Here is a 27455-nt window from a genome sequence, read left to right as displayed (position 1 = left end):
TGTGCAAGAATGTTGGGCATGCCACACTACGAACTTATTAATCTTCGAAAATACGTTATGTCATACGTTGAGGATGCAAAAAAAAATTTAGAGTTATGCCGAAGACCCAAAGTAATTCAGACAAAACAGCATATATACTACTATTTTTCTTAAGCTGATTTGTTCTGCTTACAAACCTCTCGCGTTCTGAAGCACTGAAAGTCTTATCGATGCACTACTTTTGCTTGCTGCCATCTTAGTTCTGCGAGAAACATTAAGCACGACAGTAGAAGCATAAGTACGGCGTCCGTACACGAAATTAAGAAACATTTCGCTTCAATCATTCGTATATAATCTGGACCCAAAACGAACTGGGAGGTTGTCTTCACTGTTTTGGCGCTAAATTTCCAGCTCTCCCTCTGACGTTGTATTTAGCGTCGATCTTGCATGACGCCCTATCGAATTTTGTATCGCGAACAATTTCTATTGAAAACATATTTCCTCAGAAAAATTCTCGGTGTGAGCGCGACGGAGCAGCGAAAGTCTTACGCGTCGCATTTCCATTGTGGCATGATCTTTGTTGTCGTCAACGAAAATCTAAAATTTGCATCCATCCTTCTGCACGGGAGCTGGAATTCGTCGCGGGTGTCGACGCGCATAGACCCTGTAGCGGGAACCCAGCAGGCAAAGGTACGGCAAGCACACGTTTTTGCCATTTATTGACCTTCCTTGGTTTTCCCTTGTTGAACCTGGACTTTCACGCATGATGTTTTCGCATAGACTTTCTTCATTGCTTTATGTTCCTACCCAGCAAGGAATGCAAATAAATGTGGCTGCTGTTCCTGCAGCCTCCATTTTTGCTCGTTTCTCAAGAACGGACGAGCCGTCACGATGTCACGGTTACACCGCTATTTCCGTCGGATATATAACCGCTCCGTACGGCTGAACTGATCTCAGCTAGCTTGCACCAAGGAACGCTTTGCTTCGACTCCCCTTCCGCTAGTGTGCAGATAAGCCTAGAACAATCCAACTACTATCCTTCTTCCTCGTTCGCATGTTTGCCCAAGTTTCCCTTCCCGCAGCCAGGGTTGCCAACCAGAATCGCATCGGGTTACCCTCTCTACATTTCCGTTATCTCCTCCCATCCACTCTCATCTCGCGCTGAGGTCGCGCCCGATCAGTGCGTGGCTTTACGTACGGTCGCAGGGAGGTGCGTGAATCAAATGTCCGCTGACTCGGCTGTGGACGAGCGCGCGGCTGCGGTCTTCGCCAGTCCCCTCGAGCTGGTGTCGTCGCGCCGTGGCCGGCCGAAGGTGCTCCACCATGGGCGCGCTTTCACCCTGGAATCGTGCAGCGGCCAGCGGTACCGGTGGCGCTGCGACGTGCGGACCTGCAAGTCTCGACTGACCACCGACAAATTCGGCAGCGTGCATATGTGTACGCCTTCAGCGAGCACGACGAGCGCGCGCACCAGCCGGCGGCCGACGACAGAGGGAAGCGCACAGACCGCGTCTACAAGAAGCAGGTAAACCGGCCGTCTGAGCCATTGGGGAGCAGTCGTGTGGCACAGACTGCAGTCGAGTGCGCCGCCTGTGCAGTCCACTTGTCTGAGAAAAGGAAAGCGGGAAAAGCACGTAGTCTGGCAAACTTGTTTTGGTGGACGAGAAGGGAACGAGCTTGTCCCACCAGGGCCATTCCAAGTTCGAACTGGCCCGAGATCAATCAGGCTCTCCAAGAGAGAAGGCATGGGCAAAGAAAGTGAGGGAATGGTATGGCGACTGAGCATGTGAAAGGCAATGTTCAATGTTTCGTAGGATTAACGGTGGTTCGGGTAGGCTGGGATAGTTCGGAAGTGACATAGGTACGGCCGGGTGTTCTGTGTAACTATATTTCGTTGTATTTTGCAGCACGAAAGAGTGATGGTGCGAGAGATTGTGGGAATAAAGTGTTTGGAGGGCCTACCTGAACTTTTCATAGAAGGTGCTAATCTTGCCTTTGTGCGAAAGGGTTCCATGTCATGTCGGTGGGAGAGGCCAGTGAATTACGTGTATGCCTTGTGCGTGTTGTCGTGAGATCAGCTCATTTCCTGCAAATGCTGCATGGCCGCGGGGGCCCGCTAACCATGCATTATGTGTTGTATATAGTATTGTTGTATATAGTAACGCCGACTGAGTGCTCAAATTAAAAGGCCGCATTGCATATTAGAGACGTTAAGGCAAATTATACCCTCCGTCCCGCAGTTTTAGCCTCGATGTAGTTGTTATTGTTGGCTTGGTGGCATGGCACATAACCACGACGAAGGATGGGCCAGGGTTCAGTGAGGAGAACCAAAAGAAGGTAAATTGGTGCCAAGGTAATGTTTTAACTTTGCACTGCCTCTTTTTATCACCGCCATCCGCGTCTTCAGCCTAGCTACGTACTGCACTGGTGGACAAAGGTTTCTCCCGTCAGCCCCCATTTAACCCTGTCGTGTGCCAGCTGCAGCAGCACCGTATCCCCGCAGACTTCCTAATTTCACCAGCGCACCGTCCTCTGAGTCACCGCCTGCTACGCTTATTTTCTCTTATCTTTGCTGTTCTGCTAAAATTGTGGCATGAGTCGCTCACACAGGTTCTAAAGGATACAGATGTTTCGTTTTCCTTTCCTACTTACAGCGATTAACTTTTGCTAACTCCGGCCAATCCTATGAAGTATGTGATGTGGAGGGCAGTTCAATGCAAACCTTACATGTTGGCGGTTGGCTCTGCAGAGAATCTAACATAGCTGTGTGAGTGGTGTATGTAAGGTTCTCGTTTGTGCTTGTAATGAGGAAACGCTATTTTGTATCACCTGTGTTTTCAAAGCGTCTGCGGGCAGATGCATAGGATCCGGCGGGTATGCCCGGTGTTCTTTTTTCTTTACGCTTACGGATTTTTATTTTGAAAAAAAAAAAAATTAGAGATCCATGGCTGCTGACTCTGAAGTTGGACTGAATAGCAAGGACATTGCGTACTACTAGGGACAAAACTGACCCCTGCCCCTACAAGATCAGAGTCGTGCCGCACTGTATGCGGACGTCACCTGATAATGTACTCCTGGCGTCGAAATCTCCTCGTGACAGTACGTGATAGACAACTAAGAGACGATTAATTAATGAATTTTTGAATATGTGATTCCAAGACGCAAGACTGTAGGGCGAAATCGAAGGATATTAGCATCGAAAGCAAACCTAGTATTTGCTGATTGGATATTGTAATTCGAAATATCGAGCGTCAAATACACGCTTTTATCAACTCGCGGAGCTGGATTTTGCGCATTGCACATTTACAAAATGGCGTTGTTCCGCGTGATACCTTCGCCGAAATCTCGTTTTTTTCTTCTACATCATAAAATGCACGAACTACGTCTGTATCTGTCGTATTACTAGTGCGAGTGGCGCCATTTTGTAAACATACAATGCAGGAAAGCGAGCTAAAAAACTTACAAAAGAGCATTTTGTCACTCAGTACATCGAGCCTCAATGTCGACTCAGAAAATTATTTAAAAACTTGACTCGTAGGCGATGTTGACAGCCTTCAATTTCGCAATATAATCCTGAGCCCTAAAACAAAAGGTTAAAAGTTGATTACCGTATATCACCGCGTATAAGTCGGCTCAGAATGTAAGTCTACCTCAAAACTCACACCCTTCGCTGGCCAAGAAAAAAGTGCTGCAAATATAAGTCGACAAATACTTACCCCGTCCTGCATCATCTCCGCACATAGTTCCCCGTGGGATGGCATGACCGTGTGGGCCAAGCTCAAAGCAATTAACGCGCATCGATGAGTCAGAGGCAAATGGAGATCAAAGGCGGTAAAACGGCGCCCTCGCGTGCGGCCTGGCTGGTGAGTGAGAGAGTAATACTGTATTGAAATGGGGTTGGCACGAAGGCCTATTTATCGGAGAGGGAAAGTAGCTAATATAACGGCAAAACCGAACAGCCAGCGGTTCGCTATTATCGGATTCCGGCGCGACACACGCGGCGCGAGCGAGCGTGGTAAATAAACTGTATGTAATTCGCATTTTCTTTAGCGACAACAGTTTAATGACGAATTAGAGAACAGGGGGGGGGGGGGGGGGGGGGGGGGGGTAGCCATGGAGCTCTCTGCATCCTTCCGGGCGCCAGCACCGGGCGTATACCACCCGCGGCTCAGGCGAAAATGATAGACCCGCTCCGCGTATAGGCCGATCCCTAAATTTCGGACAGTCTTTCAGTTCAGCCCTGTCACGTTCATAATGCCCGCCTAGCTGTACAGTCCAGTTGCATAGACCACACCGACGTATCTCTCACTTTTTTTTTAAATAAAAACCCAGACGTGAAATAAATAACCTGGTATATACACGCGGCCACAATTCATCTGCAGTGCGTCTTTTTCTTGAAAGAGCCGCTGATCATCCCATAGTCGAAAATTTGCCGTACTCCTGTAGCTGTGAGGCATCATGCAAGGAACGAGCTGCCGCAAAAGTCTCCTGCAAGTACTGATTAATCGTAGTCAACAATTTTGCCCGCTGTCCTGTAAGCGATGACCTGTCCGAATGTCACTTCTCCCGCACGCTGTAATCATTAGCCTCCACAGCCGAAATTTCCCCTTCTCCTCCTCTCGAGCAGGATGCCCGAAGCAACGGCGCACGTCTATACTTCGTATGATCTTATACGCTATGGAAGGTGCGCAATCCTTGTATACGCTATGGAAGGTGCGCATCTACACCCGGCGACTGGACGCGGCAAATCACAACGGTGCTCCGCGCTGTGCTGTTACACGATTGCACCAACAGACCTGTATAGGGCATGGTAAAGAGCAAGCCAAGAATCAGAATGCAGTGCTCGCCACAGCCTTGAGCTAGCAAGCCCGATGAAGCTCCGATACAAAAATTAACAGCTGAGCATCCAAATTGCTGCGTATTTCAGCGTCAGTCTTGTACTTAAACCCGCGCTGGACTGATAACGACGGTACCGATGATTGTAATGAAGATAATAGCCTCTGAGCTCGAAAAAATGCAGCGGGAAGGAAAAGCACGGGAGGCAGAGCGCAGGGCACCAGGCATCAGAGAAGCTCGTCATTTATTGGTCAGGATGGCCGGCCAATGAAATTTCCGGGGCCTAACACGCAGCTTGGATTCGCGTTTGCTCCCACCAACGAAGGAAAAGAGCTGTGCCCACAGTGAGCGCGAGCGGACTTAGATGTGGAATTTTACTGTCTTTAGTTGTGCGAATGGTGCGAATATTTTGCGAAGAGGTTTGTAACCTCCCGATACACGTAATGAGCCTTTTTTTATGACATACAAACGTGGCCACGAGCCCTTTACATCAACTGCTGAGATGCTAAGTAATATAATTTCGAATCTGCGAGACATTGCTTGCACGCACTCTCTTACTAAAATGCGTCTTCGAGTGCACCCACTACGAGTGCCATTTAGTATGCACATATGGAGCGCCTGGTACGCAGCGGTGCCCGACACGAAGTATGGCCATCGACGCGTTCATTCTCGCAGGCCGTGAGGAAGATTGGAGACTTCCGCTATGTGCTGGAGAGAAGCACCGAGAGGCTGCTGTTCTGGCGCTGCGAGTTTGTGAGGTGCCCCGGAAGGTGCCGCACCACGCCCGACTTTAAGCTGGCGGCCGGGCCTTCGCCGCACCTGCCCCAGCTGCACGGCGAGAGGGAGCAGCAGCCGGACAGGTTCGTTGAGAAGACGTCATTTCTCCTTCTCTGGCGGGGCTACAGCTATCCGAGGCCCACTGCAGAACAAAGGCCTCCCCCATATCTCTCCAAATAACTCTGCCTTGTGCCAGCTGCGTCCACGCTATCGCCGCAAACTTCTTAACGTCATCCGTTCACCTTTCTGCCGCCCTCTACTACGCTTGCCTTCGATTGGAATCCAGTACGTTGCCCTGAACTACCGTCGGTTATCTTGCGTTCCCATTATATGTTCTGCCCTGCCCATGTCAATTTCTCTTTCTTGATCTTGAATAGAATGTCTTTAAGCCACGTTTGCTTCCTAACCCACTCTGCCCTCTTCTTGTCTCTTCGGGTTGCACCTATTTTCCATAGGTTCCTATTTTCAGTTCCATAGCTCGCTGTGTTGTCCTCAATTTAAGTTGAGCCCTCTTTGTTAGCCTCCACGTTTCTGCCCATAGATGTGTACCGGTGCGATACAGCTGTTAAATAATTTGCTCTTTAGGAATATTTGTAAACTGCAATTCATGGTCTGAGAGAACCTGCTCCACACAAATCATATTATTTCAGTTAGCTCATTCTCGTGACCTGGATCTGCAGTCAGTATCTACGCTAAGTTCACGCATTCCTGCACCACTTTCACGGCCGCGCTACCAGTCGTAAACTGCTATTTTCTTCCGAAGCTGTACTGCTCTGCCTGTCTAGTCATTGATCATGCTTTGCAATTCATCCTATGAGTGACTTAGCAAGGTAGTATTGTCAGCGAATAGCAGACAACTAAGACATTCTCCATTAACTCTTATCCCCCACTGTTCCCAGTCTAGGCTCTTGAATACCTCCTGTAAAGAGGCGATGGATAGCGCTGGTGAAATCATGTCTCCCTGCCCGACACCCTTCCTTAATTTAATTTTATTGCTGACTTTATGGAGGACTGTGGTGGCTGTGTAGGCGGTTTAGATATATTCCAGTATTTTTACATTAGGGTCATCTACACCCTGATCCCGTAATGACCGCATCACTGCTGCGGTTTAGTCGAGGTCAAATGGTTTCTCGTAACCAATCATATATAGGGGTTGGTTATAATCTGCGCACTTCTCTATCACCTGATTGACAGTTTGAATATGGTCTATGTTGAAAAGCTTTTACGATAGCCTGCCTGATAATCTGATTGATTAAAATCTAAGATTGTCCTACTCTCTCAGCGCAAAGGACAGTAAGCTGATCGGTCCGTAATTTTTCAAGTCATTGACGTCCCCATTCTTATGAATTAAGATAATGTTAGCGTTCTTCCAAGCTTCTGGTACGCTCAAGGTCACAAGGCACTGCCTGCGTACACAGGGTGGCTAATTTTTCTAGCACGGTCTCCCTTCCGTCCTTCAACAGATCTGCCGTTACCTGATCCTCATCAGCTGCTTTCCTCCTTCGCATTGCTCCTAAAGCTTTCTTTACTTCCTCTTTCGTTACTGGCGAGATGTCCCATTGCTGTGCCCTACTGCCTCTCTCATTAACGTACTGATTACATCGGCGATTATATAGATTTGTGTAGAACTCTTCGGTCGCTTTAACAGTCTTACCCATATTGCTAATGGCATTGCTTTCTTTTTCTCTTAGCGCATACATACGATATTTGCCTATGCCTAGTTTCTTGTTTTTCGCTGCTTTTCGACTACCTCCGTTCATTAGAGCATGCTCAATCCTTTTTATGTTATACCCCCTTATTTCGGTTACCTTACGCTTATTGATTAGTTTTTATACCTCTGCCAGTTCTATTCTGTTTGTGGGGTTAGCGTCTGTCATGATTTGGCGTTTCTTAATCAGATCTTTAGTCTTCTGAGAGTGCTTGCCGGTATCCTGTCCAACCATCCAACCGCCTATTTCTACAGCGCACTCCGTGATTGTAGCTTTGAGATTACCGTTATTTGCTTGAACGTAAAGGCCCAAAGTTAAGGGCGAATATCTGTTCTGCAGCGATATCCTCAGTTTCTCTCTTTTTCCTCTTACTGCTAACTTACTGCACTAATTTCTTTCATTCCCTCTTCAAGTCTAGGTTAATCCGAGGCCTTAAAGCCACGCTACTGCCTTACCATAGCCGCAACGCGGTTAATTCGAGACCTGTGTTCGCTACAACGCACATTTGCAAGGACCGCCTAATCCTGAACGATGTCAGGGTAAGCGTACGGTATGAAGTACGTTTCATTTTTAGTCTCACCATTGGGGCTACTCCACGTGCACTTTTGCCTAACCTGTGATGAATTATTGCTTAGAATTTGCCTGAATCTATTCAATGGCGCTTTTATTCATCCTTAAAAAGGCCTGAAACACGCAACGATAACCGCATCTGCCAGGAACATGGGTGTTAGTCTCCCGGATGGCGATTCCCAGTTTGCTCTGTTCTAAGTGCTTCCTATATGGCTGCTGTGGCCTACATTAAATGATTTCTGTTAATTATTTTTTTATACGAGTATTATTATTTGCGTTCTGTTTTAACAGGACCTGTCAAGACAACGACACATCGAGTGAGGTTCAACGCCTGGTCAAGGTGCAACCAAATTTCCAAGATGCAAAGAACGAGCCGAGAGTTGTTCGCACAGTGGAATCAGAGCAAGGAACAAATGAGCCAAGAGTAGAAGAGGAGCAAGTTGCAGCGCGAAGAGAAGCGGACAGTACGACACGGTACGCGCCATTTCAGCTGAGGTTAACATCGACAGCTGCACAACACATGAGCTGGCTCTCCAGCAACACTGTCAGTTCGCCGTCGTCAACCAAAGAAGAACTGGCTGCCTACCGACATCTCAAGCGGGAACCAAAGCCACCGTTTCCAGAGGCACCACTGGCCACGGAGTACTTCTGCGTTCTCGATAACTACGGTCGTGACCAGAGGACGCATCTCTCTGACAAAGGACACGGAGGAACGATAGGCAAACTGGCAGCGTCAGGAGGCCCGTCGTTATACCTTGACAGTCCCCTCATAAAACCGAAAAGACCCTGGCAACTGTGGGAGCCGTGCGAGGCCACCAGTAGCATCAAAGCAGAAGAAGGCAACGAGCTGTCCTACCGCCAAGACGACCCTACGGTTGACAGCCATGGCGGGCGTTCTACACTAAGCCTGAGGTACCCGAACATGGGTGAGACAGAATGGAGGTATACAGATGTAAGCGACGGGCGTGAAAGCAGAAGCTCGGACGGCGGAGATGAAAAATCCTCAAATGTAAACGCGGATCACACACTGCAAAGCATTTACAAGACGAGGCCGAAGTTCTTAGAAGCAATTCCCAACTCCGAAGCCATAGGAACGGACGACGATGCTGAAGCAAGGTCTCGCGTACTCGCAGGCTTCAACAGCTGGAAAGTGAAAGAGGCCTACGACAAGCCGTTCCAGGGCAGTGCCAACGTCCAGGACGACAACGTCCAGGACCACAACGTTCAGGTGACAGGTAGCAGCCACTGGGCAGACTTGCTGCACCCGACAAGAACTGCGTGCGACGGACGCGAGCAGGAACTGCGAGTCGATGTCCTCGTCCAGATGCGTCGTCTACTCGAGGCTAAACGGAAGCTGGCGAACGATAGGTTGAACAGTGAACTGCGCTTAAGGCTTCTTAGAGGCCGTATTTAGTAACTATTTATTTCCCCATTCATTCTTTTCATCTGCTAGCCAACAAAGCCGTTCGGATGTTCTGGCATCAAGGCGAGGTTGACCAACGGGAAAGAGGCGAAGCAATGGCCCGGAAAAGGAATGCTCCCAGAATGCGGTACTAGCCGTCACCTTATTAGTGCCGCCCCGGAAACAAGACCGCCCTTTGGTGGTGGTATTGCGAAGTACAATATAACAGAAGGGGCCGGCCGCACCCGCCGCTCGCCGTACGTTTCATCGCTGTCGTGTCAAAGTGAATTCGCTTTCCTCGGCGTTTGCTTCGAGATATAAGCAACGTCCGTTGCCGGTGCACTCTGACATGAACCTCAAGGCAATACTCACAAAAGGCATCGTAGACGCTATTTTGTTCTCAAGTCGACCAGCAGCACGATTAAGAGAGGGGAGCAGAGTTACACCACATTTCGCTTTAATATCTCTCCTGTGATTTGCACTTTTTTTTATATAATATCGAAAATATTTGAAGCAGTCGCCAGGTCGTAATGAGTCGCCGTTCGCTGCCACTCGTGTTTCGGTTTGTAAGGAAATCGCTTCATTACTGCGTATCGCTGTCGTTTCTATAGAACATTGCTGCATATTTTCGTGGCGCTTTTCAAAGCAGTTTTCCTTGGTCTAGACTACAAAATATTGTTAGGCAGGGTGGGCACGTGGCACCGCTAGAGGCAAACGACCGAAATACTTGGCTAAGCGTCCGCTAAACGTATTTAATGCTAGGTGACAATTGTAGACAATGTTTACACTGGAATGCTTCTGGTCGTCTTCGAAAGCATGTAGGCTTTATCAAGTGCAGAATTTACCCAAGGCAAAGCGCTCGCATTATCGCTTTCCATTCATTTACTAAAGGAGAATCGGGAAAAATTGGATATTGGGAACAAACAGATTAAAAAATGCGTAGGCTTTAAATGTTTTTTTTTTTTCGGCGATGCTAAAATTACTGATTAAAAACGATTAAAAAAATCAGGTAAATTTGACCACGAAAAACGAATTGTCCCTTGTGATGACGTTGTCCTTTAATCGTGTACTGTTGTCTTGTGGAAACTAATATATCAGTCAGACAAGCACATACGTAAACAGCAGGTTAAGGGAGTGTGATGTTAATAGCGGCAATTACGATCACCTCAGCATGCATTGCCGTAAATGCGTGAGTCGGTCAAGGCGATGCATGCGTGAATTTGAATGATGTTATCGCCCACCACAGCATTCCAAAAATCATCGAGCCGGTGAGACATCGCTGGCATTATGCAGAAGAGTGGACATATTTTTTAATGAATAGCTATTAACGGATAATTGATCCTCGCACTCCTTCCATTACTCTGTGTTTTTCTGTATGCCCTTCACATTTCTGTAGGTACATTTCATGCTCTTATGTATAGCGTGCATCGGCAAGAGGTGAACATCTCTCAGTTTCGCCATTAATAAAGGAATAAAAAGAAATACCAGCGGGAAGCAGCGCTCGCATCGCTGTGTGTTCTGTGTCTTACCCCGTTGGGGTTCTGCGCTGTTCAGCTGTTATGAACAACCAACTATACCCGCCCGCCTAACAATCTCCAACCTGGCTCTCTTCACGCTGCGCTGTGTCATCTGCACGAGTGCATCTTGTGCCCCGCCGCGGTGGCTCAGTGGTTACGGCGCTCGACTGCTGACCCGAAAAACGCAGGTCCGATCGCGGCCGCGGCGGCCGAATTTCGATGGAGGCGAAATTCAAGAGGCTCGTGTACTGTGCGATGTCAGTGGACGTTAAAGAACCCCAGGTGGTCGAAATTTCCGGAGCCTTTCACTACGGCGTCCCTCATAGCCTGAGTCGCTTTGGGATGTTAACCCCCAATAAACCAATTAACCAAACCAAGCATCTTGTCGTATCCCGAATAGGCTGATGCTACGAAGGTTTCGGGCGGGACTGCGCGTTACAACAGTTCAACGTAGCGGATTCTACAGATGAAGCGGTATGCAAGACAGCCCTAGCGCGGTGTTGTAGCATACGGCCGAATAGTTCGCATCGGACCGCTGTGCGCCGTCATGCGGACGTCAGAGGCGCTTGCAATGCCGAGGCTATACAAGAAAAAAATTGCACAATCGCACTTACGTCTGCTTAAGAACGGAAATACGAAAGCCTTTCGCCATCCTCTCTTTCTCCCTGCATTTTTCTTTTTGTTGTTGTTTTTGCTTTTTTGATTTTTTCCCATATCTGCTTTTTTTTATTTCATTACATATATGTTGCTTATCAACTGTTGCTTATATCAACTTTTACATTTTATTTTACTTACCGCACAACTTATGATTGACAGTTCGTGCGGGCAACTTCTGTCCACGCCACTCATGAGCCAAGAAAGGCTTACGTCTTAAAAATAAAACTGAACGAAAGAATTAGTGTGCTACAGTTATTATTCAGTCATTGAGGCCGGCCAGTAGAGCTGCGCTTCGCGGCGCAGCTAGCTATATTCGAGACATTTAAGGTAGGATGATTCTATCGGTTAGGGGAATAGCAGCGCGTCAGTTCGCAGGGCAATAACGCCTGTCCGGTTATTGTCCTGCGCGTGCGCACTTGCGCGCCGCTTTTCCCTTTGCTCCCTTTCGACATAAAACCCGGCGTCGTCGTCTGCGCCGGCGTTGTGAACGAAAAATTCCCGTAATAGCGACTACATGGGCTACCTAGGTCGTCAAAACCTGCCCACCGGATAGTGAGCAAACTGGCCACCGTGGCAGGTACGTGGCATTTGAATGAATGATTGGCCGTTCGGGAAGAGCAACTTGGGCCGCACAAGGCCCCACCTCTGGGAGCACCTGCCATCGCAGGGCAGTGGCGCATCGCTTAACCGCTGCACCACTGCGCCAGGAAGGGTATGTGAACTCCCAGGGATTACGAATGTTAAGTTGAGAATGACCAATTCCGCATCTATGAGAATTAACGCTATTACGTCATACCTTTAAGGCGGAGCTAAGTGCCCCCTCCAATTTTTAACCTTCGTCTGCGGAGTCTTGAGTGTGTCTACTTTAACACAAGAGCGCTCCTCTTCTACTGCATGCTACAACGTGTGGGATCAACTCCCGCGGATTCCACACGTCGGCCGTCCTCGTTTGGAGCGTCCTATATATTTCCTCGTTCCAAGAAATAAGACTTTTGTTGCAAGTCAGCACCTGTCCTCGTGTGTCTTTCCTTTAGTCCCTTTCAAAAGTCGCGCTGTTGCTTTCTGGAACAAGACCGGACCCCACTCTAATGGAAAGGGCTGTTTGATCAAGCACTCATACAATGCACCCTGGAGACGTTGGGCGAACGCGGCTAGGTTATTATGAGTGCTCGAGGCAGCTGGAAACCCCAAGGCTTCGAACGTAGTGTGGCGTTGAACTCGCAGCGGCTGTTCTGGTGGCACCTCTCCTGTCCGAGCTATGCAGGGGACAGGCAGCGCTCTCTGAAGTAGAAGATGGCGAAATCATATATAATCTCCTTTGCGCGCCGCTATGCACTTTGGGCAATCCCCAGCCGTGGGTATGTGCCATTAAACCTGAGGACATCATCATCATCATCAGATGACAGCGTCACGCCACCAGCTGTGAGCGCCGCGGCCTATACCCGTTCCAAATAAGTGCTAAAAACTGTACTTACAAACATCTCTCCTGCGGGCAAATATAACATCGGTTTCTAATGGGCTGATCGCATAATTCGGTGACTACAGCTCTATGCTCCCGGCTTCATGTTTGCGTGTTCGATTCCCGGCCGTGGCGGCCATGTTTCCGTAACGGCGAAATCAAGTAGTTTTCGCATACGAGTCTTCCGCGCGCGTCAGCAGCACCCCTGATAGCAATAGATAGTGCTGGTAGATTCAGAATCTTTTGTTTTCAATCATGCCTTATCAATAGGCAGGCTTTTGTGTGAACCTGTCGGTGTTTCCGGAGATCAGAGCATGCCTATCTACCTGGGGCTAGCAAGAATAGAGATGAACAAACGGAAATGATGAACGGAGAGAAACGACATTGGCGACACTATTTGAGGCTGGGCCCTATAGCTGCCTATTCGAATACTGTCCAGATAGCCAAAGGAGCTCAAGATCTGAACGCAAAACCAGACCAAGTCCTGATGTGATAGCAGTAGATCAGGCTGGCAGATTCAGAATCCGTTCATTTCAATTGTGCCTTATCAACAGGAAATTTCTGTGTAAGTGTGCAAGTACATCAGCGTTGCCAGAGATTAGCGCTTGCCTATCGATCTTTTGTCTAAGTGTGCAAGTACATCAGCGTTGCCAGAGATTAGTGCTTGCCTCGACCTGAGGGGAGCGAGAACAGAGATAAACAAAGGAAAAGAATAAACAGAGATAAGCGGCATGGGCGACACTCTAGACGAAGTCCTACACTGCATTGCACGCACTGTGCATAAGTGGCAAAGTTCTTGATAGCTGCTCCTTTTAAAAATGAAAGAAAAATGGCAATATATAGCCTGTCGATTGAAAGATATGCTGCGCCATCCGAAGCACGTTTGTTCCAGAGCAAGTCCAATTTATTGAGAGTGCATAATTCGCACTTAGGATGTTATGATTTCTTAATTATTCGCTGAGGTTTTTGAGGAAGTGCAACAACGAACAAAGAATTGAGAAAGTGGACAAGCTTTTTCATTGTATGATTAATTCCAAGGCAAAGACGGACACGCAGGTCGATGTTTTTCATCACGGATTGCTTCTGGAAGAAAGGGTAATATCAAGGATTTCATGATTGTCCGATCTGGGATAATACCGTGGACGTCCATAGGAGCATGTGACACAAATCCATTGTTCTTTTTTTTTGGAATTCAGGCCGCCATGTTTGCCGTTCTTTCTTGCCCTTTGTTGGCGACCACGTTCGCTCGTCTTAAATCATCGGAAGCTGTCCACATGTGTTTGGATGTCTCTCCATGCATATGGTTTCAGCCTGATATTTCCTGTGCTCACGTCAGCAACCGCCACAGGCAGCAAACTGAAAAATGCTCTTGGTGCAAGTGGCCAATTCTGTTGCTACAGAAATGCGGCGACGTTGCGCTTCACGTTCGCAGTGAAAAAGTTGCCTATAGTGAACCATCTACTGAAGCACGGAGACATCAGAAACGCTGTCCTAGCGCACGGAGCTCAAGCTGGTTTCTTGCTCTGGCTGGTCCTCCTGAGGTGAATCGGCCTACCGTCGCTTACAGCGCATTGAGCGCAGGCTGTCTTTACCGCGGCTGGGCGGGCCCATTCGTTTAGTGCTCGCTTCCAATCTGGATGTTCCTCGGCACTCCTTGCAGCGGGGCGAAAAGTTTCGGTTTGCCGGCCCATCAGTGGCGCAGGCGGCTCGGCGTAGAGTTTATCTTGATGGCCTTGACTCGTCCGGCGTAAGTACGTTGAGAGGGTGTGGGGAGAGGGAAAGGAGGTTTGCTTTACAAAGTGGGCGGAGCCCTCATACCGTCGTGTTCCTTTTATCTCGCGAGGGACACCTGAAAACGCATTCTTTGACGCAGTTACGTATGCGGAAGCTCAGTTACTCCAAGCTTCACTCTGCTTTTCTGTACCGGAGGGATCCAATGCGCCGACGACGCTTTGCTGGGCAAGTGACAGGCTCTGCCGGGCGGCTGTGCCCCAGTGAGTGTAATGGGGACCGCGAGGGAGGCCCCTGTTGGCACGTCGGCAGCCACTGAAGGCGAAGATTCATTCGTCGTCGACGTTCTGCAGGACCACCATGGCACGCTGCATGCCGTGTACCGCGGTCATTCGTTCAGGCTACAGCACAAAAGCTACCCGCGCCACATGTGGCGCTGCGTTGTGAGAGCTTGTCCTTCGCGGCTCTCCACTACTGTCATCGAGCACCAGCACGTGGTGTTTCAGTTCAAGGAACATGACGAAGAGGAACATCGGAAGGTGAACAGTGAAGACTCGCAGAGGAACAACACGATGAAGAGGCACCACGATGCAGTCGACGGGAACCAGGTGCGTCCTGCTCCCGACAGCTGCCGCTGTGTCGCTTTAAAGTTATGTTCTTCGGGGTTACCCGGGGTTTAACGTTTCAAATCTGTTAATAGGCCGCAAAAGACGGCGTAGTAGAGAGCTGCCGATTAATTTCGACCATGCTGCGTGGTGACCATTTGTCGTAAACCCTGCTTACAGCCCGCAAACCGTAAATGTCGAAACGTCAATTTTACGCTGTGCGTGCTATATTGTGCCGATCATATCGTAATTCGCGCTATCGAAAATTTTCCTACGGTCTTACTTACGCTGCGTTTATGTTGCTTTTTACAGAGGAGCGCACGAGTTTTACTCGTGATAACTAGCAGCAGCAGTTACCTCCTTTCGAACAGTATCGGTTGTCCTCACCCGCTGTGAAAAATGCAGCACATGACTAATCATCGGTGCTTTACCTCGTAAGGAATGCGCGGTATCGCAAGCGACCATCTCAATGCTCTGCTTCGTCTCGCCTCGCAAGGAAGAAGTTCGTGAAGTCAGGATTACAGATTCTGCTCAAAACTAAATCTAAGCGAAGAAGAACTAGTCCGTAAATACAGAAATGGCAGCCAGCGTTTGCTCTAACGTCCAGGATGATGCAAATCATGGCGAGTTGTTAGACTGCGTAGTTTTTTTTAGTAAATTGAAACAAAAAAAATAAGCACAGTCCCGAAAGGAAGCAAGAAAATTGTTGGTATTTGGGCGTCTTTGCAGCTTTGCGGACTAAAACTTTAACGCTGCGGTCTTCATACCAGCTGCGTACAACCTATTGATTTCTTTCTTTATTTATTTTTTCAACGAGAACTGAGCCCAGCGGATTACACACGTATGCGGACTGTATACCATAAATTACGGTAGTTCGCTGGAGTGGAGCGCCTCAGCGGAGTGAAAGGAAGCACTTCAAGGAAGGTATTGGAGAATTTTAGCTGAGCGGATTTACGTTCCGCTCTTCTGGGAGCCCCCCAGCGGAGTGGCAGTGGAATGTAGCGCAAGTAAAGAGTTTTAACGCTCAAAACGCCCGAATGAGCTGCCAGAGAGAAGCGCTGAGCTGCCCAAACTATTGGTGAGGAGCGGAGTTACGCTTAAACGAATATGGGTCAGGCCTGCTTTAATTGTACTAAAATTGCTAAATAAAGATATTATTTGTGCGTGTAGTGTTCTTTGCGTCCCAGCTCGTGATCTGTTGAGCTGGAACATTTGAGCACTCCGGCAGCTGCAAGGGCACACGTTATGGAGATGTGCCAAGTTTTGTAAATACGCCTGCAGGCATGTCTATGCGGGAGTGCGCCGTTGCATTCACAAATGATGATGTCCCGCAGTGTGTGCAAATAGCGAGCTTTCCGCTACGGGACAGTGTGTGTGACGTTTATCAAGCGATGTGTGGTTCTGCGTCCGTGCAGTCTACGAGGAAGATCGGCAACTTCTGGTACGTGCTGGACAAAGAGGCTGACAACCTGCTGCACTGGCGCTGCGAATACATGAGCTGCCCAGGATGCTGCCGCACCGACTACGACTCCCGAGTGGTGGCAGTGCTTTCGTACCACCTTCAAGAGCTCCACTCTGAGACGGACCCGCTCTGCTCAGCGGCTTCATATGGAACTAAGTACGCCTCCGTTAGCCGTCTCCTTTTTGTGGGGAGCTGGCGTTGAATGTTGTTCAGGAGTCAGGATACCCGTTGGAAATCATTCATTCACCCAGTCGTTCTCGTTTCGGGAGGGCTCATTATTTGGGCGCGGCAATCAGCGGTACGTCAAGGTGCCGATGCCGATCAATGAGAACAGATATAATGATTTAAGAATTACTGTTAGATTACCACTATTAACGGTTGCCGCTCTCCAGCCAGCATTGTCCTCCTGTTTAAACAAAACAATACTTACGCATATACGCCTTCTTTCGAACCTCTCCTTTCTTAAGAAGCGTTCGCAAATTTATCATACTTTTCTTTTTTGCATCAAAGACTTTTTTGCATCAAAAAAAAAATCATAGAGCGCCTGGGGTTCGAACCCTCGGAGTGTTCAAAGCGGACAGATTTTCACGAAGGCAGACGCAACGATAGGGAAGTGGCCCTACAGGTCAAATTTGAAGGTAGATCCGATGTGCTCTACACGGACGCAGCCGAATACGATAGCAAGGCAGCACACACAGCGGTAGTGGGCAAAGTGTGTGCTGCCTTGCTATCGTATTCTTGCTATCAGCGTATTCTTGCTATCGTATTCTTGCTATTGCTGCCTTGCTATCAGCGGTAGTGGGCAGCACACACATGATATGGGCAAAACCTCTCTTGCAGCCGCCAAAATTCTGTGAGAAGGGCAAGTACCAGCCGAGCAAATTTAACTGATTTGGTCCCCGGCTCATCAGGACCATTCTACCTTCTTCGGCACGTGACGAGCGCTGGTCGTGCAGGACGCCATACATAAAAGCGGCAAAGAAAGCCGGGCGCGCAGTCGTTCGTGAATAAAAGCTAAAAGAAAGAAATGGGCTGGTGAATCTCCCCTATACTCGATTGTGTGCTGCTGTCGGTATCTATGAGCCGTCCTAGAAAACAGTACGCCTTTCCTGCAGTGCATTTCATGCTTACATGTGTTGTACTCTGGACGACGAGATAGTCGGTGTTTTTTTATTCGATATTACATAAACTGACAGGAAAAGGTCCAAAACTGGTATTTTCACAACACGGTTACCCCATCTCACGCTGCAGGGCTCGTCCACAAGTAGGAATGTGTCGCACCGGTGCCGAGTGCGCCATGCTGTACTGCACAGGTAAAGATTATTTTAAATCGAAGCATCGCAACTACCATGCAAGTTTTCTGAAGGAGAAGTATCTTTATTAAAGTATTGCTTAAAGGGGTGGAGACACCAAATTTTGAAGCTATAAAAAGCCTGCTATGGGATTCCTATGTATGCAAGGGCAGTCACAGCCAAGTGTTGGACGCAACAAACGTTTAAAAAATATTTTAATTCGGTTCCAAAGATTACCTAAATGCTCACTCTCACCATCTAGACCCATCGCTAGCGCCATCAACCATGACGTCACAAGGGGTGTAGAAAAATAAAGTTTTAGTGACGTCATACCAAAATACAGTGACGTACGATGATCGGGGCACAGCCGCGTGAGCGCAGTCGACGCACCAGCGAGCCGCGTTTGCTGCTAACCGCCACTCGCTCGGTTTGCGGCGCGTCGTTGCGAACAGCGTCGCAACGTCCGATTGCAGCTCGTTGCCTGCGTCCGGCCTGCTAGATGTCAACGGCGGGCCGCTCGCGGCAACAACGACGGGAAGCGGCAGCCAATGCGAGCGCGGAGAGCGGCAGCGTCATGATGACATAGGGCGCACTCGGAGCCGGGCGGCCTGCGCCAGTCTTCGTGTCGAACGCCGGCATCTGAAGAACGCGATAGTATTGTTTGTTCACGTTCATAGCAAACCCTGTGATATATGAATATCAAAAATGCATCGTTTCTGACGATCGTTGGCAAATACCGAGTTCCTGGTAGAAGTGATGACTGCGATGCAAGCAAATTTCATCCCATAGCCGGTTTTGTGCTGCTGCTACCTGGTGCGGTTCGCCTGCCGTCTGCTAGCTCTGTTGCTGAAGACGTCGTGGAAATCGAGCATATCTTTTATTATGGGACGAGTTCACAGTAAAGGGGTGCCGAGCGGAGCACGTTTCTGAGCGCTGGCCAGTCCCGAAGCGCCCTCAGCTGCGGAGTCGATATGCGAAAGCAGCTAGGCCTAGCGACGACTAGGGCAGTCTGGGACCAGCACGCAGGTCGTCGGCCGGCGTTGCCGCAGGCAGTGTCGCTGCCGAAAGATCCACTTTTAGCACAGTCATGCTGTCGTATCTCGAATCTAGAAAGCATCCTTTCTGGTAGCATGGCTGTTTTGTATTTTCTTGTGCTGACGTGAAGTACGCCGAGTCTGCCGGCCGGTAGGTCAGCCTGGATACCGTCTGCCGACGTCATAAAAGCGAGCTAAAGAGTGTTCTTGACGTAAATAATAAACCATGGGACAAGAACTGTGAAAAAAGTGTCATTTTTGAGGATCGCTGACCAATACTGAGCTGCTAGTAGAGGTAACAACTGTGATACGAGCAAATTTCTCACAACCGCGCCTAGCAGCTGCCGCTGGCGCGACGTCAGGGTCCGGCTCGCCTGGCGCCCGCTAGCTCCGCTGCCGAAGGCGTCGAGGAGATTGACCATACTATTATTTTATTGTGAGATGATGCTGTTAACACTACAGCTATTTGTGAAAAGTAGGCCTTTTATTATAGCGCAGGCGACTTCCGAAGCGCCGGCCGCTTGCTAAGGCTATAGGCCTAGCGACGACCACGGCAGCCAGGCAGCAGCAGAGCTCGTCGCCTGGAGCGCCCGCGAGCGGTGCCGTTGCCGAAAGCTCCCAACATAAGCAGACATGCTTTGTCTCTGCTCGAGTATAGCTGGCAGTTCTGATAACAAGGCGATCTTGTCTTTTCTTGTGATATTTGTACACCATCCCAAACAGCGCTCAGGTACTGCTGCACGGCAGCGAAGTGTGACACCGGTTGTGGGCGCAGCTTGGGTAGAGCGGCGCAGCGATGCTTACTGGCATTTTGCAAAGTGTTTCGCATCCTCCTGGAGTAGCATGCCAGGCCTATAACCAGGCAGACCTCTCCATTATCCATTAAAGTCTCTTTCCTTCCTTTCGCATCCTCACGCGAACCCGCGAAGGCGATATTAGCGTGCGAACAAAAAAAAAAGTCGATGTCCTCACTCGTTGGAATCAGATCTGTCAGAATCCGAGCTGCTGGGACTAGACGTGCAGTTGTTTGTTTTCATATGCGCTGGTCAGCACGTGTGTGGGAAAGCAGACGATGCAGCAGTAGGTGCGTCACAACTTTTGTGGGCCCACGTGACCAAGCGAAGCAGTTGATCTTCCCCCTCTGTGACGTCACTGTACAACTCGGCGTTCCGAAACCGAAACCGAAAATCGTTCACCTAAAAATGCTATAATAAATTATTCACTGTGAATATATGAATCTTTGAGTGTGTATCATGCTTCCTGGAGCCATAAGAAACGTTTGAAACTAAGAACGCGCGAACCACAAATTTGGTGTCTCCACCCCTTTAAAGAAAAAATACCGCCGATAGTTTATTGTCATGCGCTACGTGGCAGTACCGAAGTTCGCTTCGTGTTTGGTCTTTTGGTTTTTTGCATGCGCCTAGATCAGTTACCAACATTAATGTGGAACCTTCTATTGTGCCTCCTTATTTTTTTGTTTTGCCGCCGCGGTGGCTCAGTGGTTATGGTGGTCGGCTGCTGACCCGAAAGACGCGGGTTCGAACCCGGTCGTGGCGGTTGAATTTCTTCGGAGGAGAAATCCTAGAGGCCCGTATACTGTGCGATGTCAGTGCACGTTAAAGAACCCTAGGTGGTCGAAATTTCCGGAGCCCTCCACTACGGCGTCTCTCATAGCCTTAGTCGCTTTGGGACGTTAAACCCCATAAACCAAACCAAACCAAACCTTTTTTTTTTTTAACAGGGCCTGTAATAGCGCCGACGGTTTGACTGCTATGCAGCTCGACAGCACAAACACCGACCATGCAGACATCGAAAGGGGCACGCAAGGCACCATTCAGAACGTGCATGCTCATCAGATACAAGAGCAGGAGCAGAAATGTCGCCAGAAGAAGCAGAAGCTGCACCATGAGGATTCGCTGAAAGAGAAATCTGGAGGGCAGCGACCGAGTGATGACCGATTTGGAAGCCCTGTCAAGTTGCAGCCGTCCACAGCGGCAACTGTCGCCGATGTCCCGTCGGGCCAGCTTTCCGAGCAGGAGCCGCCGTCTCCGTCCACTCAGGCACCTGGGGCCACGAATGACATCAGTAAAGCCCCCAGTTACATTGGCAACCAGAAGACGCAACGTTCTAGAATTTCGGATCTCGTCGAACAATGGATGCGTGTAAACATCGAAGCGAGTAAGCAAGAAACCATTGGAAGGATGCCCGCCCATCAGGAGCTGGGACAGGTCCAAGAAGGAAGTGGTAAGAAGCGGAAGCAACATCATGAGGAGGTGCAGACAGAAAGGCTGGGAGAGCAGCAGCGGGATCGCCTATTCAGCAGCCCTGTCAGGAAGCAGTCGGCCGTCTGTCTGAGCAATGCCGATCCGTATGTCTCGCCGGATCGGCTGGTCAAGCAGGCGCCGTCGTCTCCATCCCTTCGCGTGTCTGCGGTCACGCATGACACCAATGACAGCCGCAGTTACAACGATGCCCAAAAGAATCAACGGACCGGCACTGCTCACGCGGAATCTCCGGGAAACATGGTGGCGGGAGGAGGCCTTCGTACCGATAGCCCCCTCAAAGAATCCTTACCACCCGCTTCACCTCCAAAGTCATATGAGGCTTCCAGTGCCATTAAAAAAGAAAACGACATGGAGTCCTCTGACTGCGAAGAAGACAACGCGTTTGAAAGTCACGACGATTGTTCTACTGTAAGCGTGGAAAGGGAAGGGAACAACGTGGGCAAAGGATCTACCTCAGGCCCGGAGGCCACAGCCAATAACGCGGACGAGGCCGTTGAGGAGCGGGCATGTGAAAAGACTGAAGACGGCGGCAAAACAAGAGGCAAATATTTCGACAGGCGACCCCATGCTAGCGCCGGTAGCTTCTTCAAGGTCGACCAGAAAGCGGCTCAGGCGCGCGCCAACTGCGAGAGCAGATCTGGGGACAACGGCGACCAGAACAGGTCTGGAACGATAGCTATCCTCGAAGCTCAAACACGCAGAAATGGTGACGACAAGAGGCCTCGCAAAAGCTCCCGCCGCTGGTTCTCTGGCCTCCGGTACCCCGCGATGAGCAGCAGTCACGGGTGGCACCGCGCGCAACCATCACGCAGGGGGTGTGTCACGTGCGAGAGCCGCGAGCGGGAGCTGCGAGCCGATATCCTGATCAGGATGCACCTTCTTCTCGAGGCTGAGACGCAACTGGCGAACCAAGAGCGGCGTAATGAAGCTATACGCGCGATGCTGATCGAGGAACAGCTCACAGGGATCCTCCCGTGAGTCAAATCCCAGCTGCCTTTCTTGTATACACCCCAACCCATGTGGGCCAGCACTTGTACTACGCACTCGATGCAGAATCCGATGTCACAGGCTTCCCGGGAGCTACATCCACAACAGAGCAGAACACCCTGCATTGCGTCGCTCGTGTTCCACTCTAACGAGAAATACCTAGCTGTTGCTGGGGAATCCTGAATCATCAGAATGTCTTACCATTTTCACGTACTCCATTTTCGGGTATTTTGAATACAAAGTTCTTCCTAGATCATGAAAGTTTTTGTGTCATCGAACACACACCTGCTGCTTGTAAATACTACCAGCTTAACGCAATAATATTTCACACATGACGCACTCATCATTTCAGATTAATCACCTTTCAAATGTGGTTCACGTTTCAGACATGATCACCAACGAGCGGATGAAGTCCACTCGCATGAAGTGTCTCTGTCATAGATATCGTAATCGTCATCAGCCTAACTACGTCCACTGCAGGACAAAGGCCTCTTTCATTGACCTCCAGTTAACCCTGTTTTGCGCGAGCTCATCATCAGCCTGAGTATGCCCAATGCAAGACAAAAGCATCTCCCATATCCCTGTCCTGTGCCAGTTGCGGCCACCCTATGCCCACAAAGCTCTGAATCTCATCCGCCCGCCTAACTTTATGCCGCCCCCTGCTATGCTTGCCTTCCCTTGGTATCCACTCCGTTACTTTGAAGGACCATCGATTATAACCGCGCTGCGCCCCCCATACTCCCTGCCCCCTGCGCGACCCCAAAAATTATTCAGAATCACATACCATCGGTTATCTTGCCTTTGCATTACATGCCCTACCCAAGCCCATTTCTTCCTCTTGATTTCGACTAGGATGCCATTAACCCGTGTTTTATCCCTCACCCACTCTGCCCTTTCCGGTGCTTTAAGTTACACCTATCATTTTTCTTTCCGTAGCTCGCTACGCTGTCCTTAACTTAAGCTGAACCCGCTTTGTTAGCCTCCACGTTAGCCCCCAGGAGAGTACCGGTAAGATACAGCTGTTATATACTTTTCTCTTGAGGGATACTGGTAAACTGCCACTCATGATCTGAGAGAACCTGCCATATGCGCTCCACCCCATTCTTATTCTTCTAATTATTTCCCTCTCATGATCCGGATCAGCGGTCATTACCTGCCCTAAGTAAACATATTCTCTTACTACTTCCAGCACCTCGCTACAAATTGCGAGCTGCTGTTCTCTTGCTAGAGTGGTGTACATTACTTTGGCTTTCTGCGTGTTAATCTTTAGCCCCACAGTTCTGCTCTGCCTGTCTAACTCATTGATCATGCTTTGCAGTTCATCTCCAGACTGACTCAGGAAGGCAATGTCACCAACGAATCGCAGTCTATTTAGGTATTCTCCATTAACTCTTATCCCTAACTGTTCCCATTTCAAGCCCCGGAATACCTCCTGTAAACAAGCGGTGAATAGTATTGGCGTGATGGTGTCTTCCTGTCTGACAACCTTTCTTATTGGAATTTCATTGCTGATTTTATGGAGGAGTATGGTAGTTTTGCACCCGCTATAGGTACCTACCAGTATTTTTACGTGATGCTCTTCTGCATTCTGATTACGCAATGTCTACATGGCTGCTAAAGTTTCGACTGAGTGAAATTATTTTTCTTAATCAATAACGGCTCTATAGGGATTTATTGTACTCTGCTCATTTCGCTGTCACCTGATTGATAGTGTGAATATGGTCTATTGTCGAGTAGCCTTTACGAAAGCCTCTCTGATTATCTGGTTTATTGAAGTCTAAGGTTGTCCTGACTACATTAGCGATTACATTAACAAATACCTTATATGCAACGGACAGCAAGCTGATCGGCCTGTAATTTTTCAAGTGCTTGCGCCAGCTACTGCCCCCTTATTATCCCCCTAAACTTCCTAATCTCATCCACCCAATTTTTTTTAATTTTAGTCTGTTACGATAAGGGACCATCGATTATCTTCTCTTCGCACTACGTTCTCTACCCAAGTGCATTTCCTCCTCTTGACTGGCTACTATGGACAGTGCACGGAGCTAAAGAATAAGGAATATAGAGTAGAACTCTTTAGGGAATCGGTGCAAGTGATTCATATTCTCGCTAAAAGCAAGCAGATTATCCGGAAATGAACATGGACAGGGTATGTAATGCAGTGGACAGTTAAGGTAACGTAGTGATTCCAAGAGAAGGCGAAAGTTGCAAGCTGCGGCAGAGAGACAGGTGGGCGGATGAAATTAGGATGTTTGCGAGGATAAGTTGCCTGTAGCTGGCGCATGGGAGGGTTAATGAAAAACACTGGGAGAGGCCTTTGTCCTGGTGTGGACGTAGTTAGGTTGATAATGATGACCGCTGTGTTTTTTCCGTTATAGATCCTGAGAAACCTGCTGCAATTCATCCTCTGAGTTTTTTTGTAGTCGATGATATAAGCGATTCAAAGGTTGCTGAGATGTCCACCATTAACGCTCATACTTCGTTATTTCAAATCCAACCCCCTGAACATTTCTTCTAGACATGTGGTGTGGGGTTTTAATAGGCGAGATAAACACGTTTTCGCCGCTTAAGCGCAGCTGACACAGCTCAGAACCACGCGGACCCCACCCCGTGATCGCGTACGCTACCGAGCGCACGCCGACCACGGCGGGCCTTGCTCTGAGGGAACAAAGGAACGACACACTGGCTGACACAAACAAGGCATTTATTGCTACAACAACAATAACGCCAGCTAGCAACAAAATTCGCTGAATAATCTAGGACGTCCGACTCACCAGCACGGTTACGAGCGAACGTTCCCCCACGCTAGGGCAAGAGGGAAGCTCCGAGGCCGGACCGGACGAGGTGTTGGGAACATGTTTCCACACGAGGTCGCCCGCCGGCGAAGAGCGGAGCCTTGCGCGTGAACGTCCACGCGCTTCTCCGTTCCCGAGCAGAAGAGAACGGCCTCTCCCCCGCGCGCGAGCAGCAAACACGCCATCCCTGGCGCTGGTGTCGCCGCGACGCGAGCGCCCTCCCCTGTTAGCGAAAGTAACACAAAGGGAGGTGCATTGCGGGGAAGCTAACCGCAAAGAACGAGTTGAGGGTGCAATGCGGGAAAGCGAACCACAGGGGACAAGTGCGTCCCCACAGTGGTGAATAACACCGAGAGGGTTGTTTCGCCAGCCTGGAGCCCTGATTGCTTTCTCATGTAAGTAATGGTTCCTGTGCGGTCCATGTAACCTTACCTTTTTTCCGGCACATGCTTCCACCAACCTCAGGTTATGCATGTCAGATGGTGTCTCTGCTTACATCCCATACGGTTTCCGTTAACCTATGGAGGCTTGTCTCTAAGACAGAAGCGCCCAAAATATGACTGGACAAAATCAAAGAGCAGGCACATATTGCCACTCTAAGGATTGAATCTTCAAAGCTCAACCTGCGGCACATTCTCGTGCTGTGCATTGCACGGCATCGTCTTCTTCAACTGATACTGATACCGCACCAATATACACATTCAGGCGCGCTGAGCATTGCACATCTTTGTCTCCATCAACAAATGCTACTATCGAAATAATATCGTCGCCAGACGGGCCGAAGCCGCAACAAAGCATAACAGTGAGCCTACAGAGACTGCGAGCACTGGCTAACGGCGCTGCCAATCACTCCTGTTGTGTTAAACTGCAACACATTATTGCGCTGTGCATTGCACATTGTCGTCTTCTTCCACTAATACTATACTATCGAACTAACATCGTCGCCAGACGTGCCGACGACCAAGCAAATCAAAACAATGAGCCTAGAGGGTCTGTGACTTCGACAGAGCTGCGCACAAATTTCGCATTAGGGAGAACTGTAATCGTCCTTGGAATTTTTTTACACATTTATCAATCATATATTGTTTCCGTCCGCTTAGGAGTGATGGATTGGTAACATCCATCAGTCTGCGCTGTCACTAAGCCGTTCCAGATAGGACACATTAGTTTAACGCAAGCTGGTTCACCGGGTCACCTATTTCATTTTTATTTTTTTAAGGTAGACAGCATGAACGTACAAGGTTACCCCAAAGTGTATATCAGGACTGCCTGCTTTGGGCAGGGCTTGGTTTTTGGTGGGCTCTTTGAGCTCTCTGAGATCTTCTTTCACAGCGAGCGAACTTTGAGCATGAAATATTTACGGTTTTGTTCGCGAAAACTGCTAACAGGCTAGCACGTTTTCAATGCGTTTGTTAGATAAAAGTGGCCAATGTTTCCTTTCAACATTTATAAGAGGCATGAATGACTTTTGCTTGCACTTAGCCACGAGGCCACCATGCATGGCTGAGTAAAATAATATGGCTGTAACAACATTACCGACCGGAATCTCCTGACTCGAGACTAAAGGCGACAGTCAATTGCAAGAGAGAACACAGCAGGCAATTAAGAATCGTGTGGTTTGCACCGAGTCGACAACCACTGGTATACTGTAAAGTCAAAGTGGATGCCAAGATAAAAAAAAAGGCATGATAAGGGGCGTACGATGGTGAAATAGAGTTACTGAAATATTCCTGAAGTTTCTGAAATCTCGGGACCTTGCAAAAAATTACTTGAAAAATTATAATTATAAAAAGAAGATTATCAGGATGGTGACCACTGGTTAACGCGAGATTCAGTGACAGCTGTTAAGGTATTTGTATTCTATGACATGTGTTGGCACAGAATATCAGAGTGAATTCATGACTGCATAGTTCTAGAGCGCTCTTTTTAGTAAAAAAAATGTAAATTGGTTTTTGAGGAAAGGAAATGGCGCAGTAACTGTCTCACATATCTCGGCGGACACCTGAACCGCGCCGTAAGGGAAGGGAGGAAGGTGGGAGTGAAAGAAGAAAGAGAGAAAGAGGTGCCGTAGTGGAGGTCTCCGGAATAATTTCGACCACCTGGGGATCTTTAACGTGCACTGACATCGCACAGCACACGGGCGCCTCTTGCGTTTCGCCTCCATCGAAACGCGGCCGCCGCGGTCGGGTTCGAACCCGGGTACTCCGGCTCGGTAGACGAGCGCCTTACCACTGAGCCACCGCGGCGGGTAACTTTTTTTTTTTTTTTAGTTCTTCCCACATACTCACTTTGCGACTAGCTCTCTTATCAAAATCATTAATAGAATCTTATCTGAAACAGCGTATGCAGATGGGGATT

At 49.0% G+C, this 27455-nt stretch overlaps 2 protein-coding genes across 3 annotated transcripts in view; both read left to right on the top strand.

Moving 5' to 3' along the window:
* The window catches only part of LOC149359169 (uncharacterized), a 34893-nt gene that overhangs the window by 6046 nt on the left and 1392 nt on the right, over positions 1–27455 (top strand). The window contains exons 1-3 of one of the 2 annotated variants that reach the window (XM_089571412.1): positions 11703–15245; positions 16658–16860; positions 20772–22289. In XM_089571412.1, the coding sequence (XP_089427538.1) occupies positions 14910–15245; positions 16658–16860; positions 20772–22289 (2057 nt within the window). In that variant the 5' untranslated portion in view covers positions 11703–14909. Of the gene's footprint in view, positions 1–11702; positions 15246–16657; positions 16861–20771; positions 22290–27455 lie in introns of those variants that run through there. The other variant, XM_089571413.1, reaches the window with a different exon arrangement.
* On the top strand, positions 1203–11565 carry LOC149359170 (uncharacterized). Its single transcript, XM_089567616.1, has 4 exons — positions 1203–1292; positions 1334–1504; positions 5491–5675; positions 8163–11565. Exons 1-4 carry the CDS (start codon positions 1203–1205, stop codon positions 9283–9285), a joined length of 1569 nt encoding a protein of 522 aa, XP_089423742.1. The 3' UTR covers positions 9286–11565.

Source organism: Amblyomma mixtum, chromosome 2 (assembly GCF_055824585.1).
Source record: "Amblyomma mixtum isolate Tamu chromosome 2, ASM5582458v1, whole genome shotgun sequence".
NCBI lineage: Eukaryota > Metazoa > Arthropoda > Arachnida > Ixodida > Ixodidae > Amblyomma > Amblyomma mixtum.
The sequence above is the reverse complement of the archived record's forward strand: the minus strand, read 5'-3'. Positions and strand labels throughout refer to the sequence as shown.

Excerpts from the sequence above, each read along its gene's own strand:
- LOC149359170 (XM_089567616.1), top strand. The coding sequence starts at position 1,203 with ATGTCCGCTGACTCGGCTGTGGACGAGCGCGCGGCTGCGGTCTTCGCC. Across the intron at positions 1,505-5,490 it reads ACCGCGTCTACAAGAAGCAG|GCCGTGAGGAAGATTGGAGA; the intron begins GTAAACCGGCCG and ends TCATTCTCGCAG. Across the intron at positions 5,676-8,162 it reads AGGGAGCAGCAGCCGGACAG|GACCTGTCAAGACAACGACA; the intron begins GTTCGTTGAGAA and ends CTGTTTTAACAG.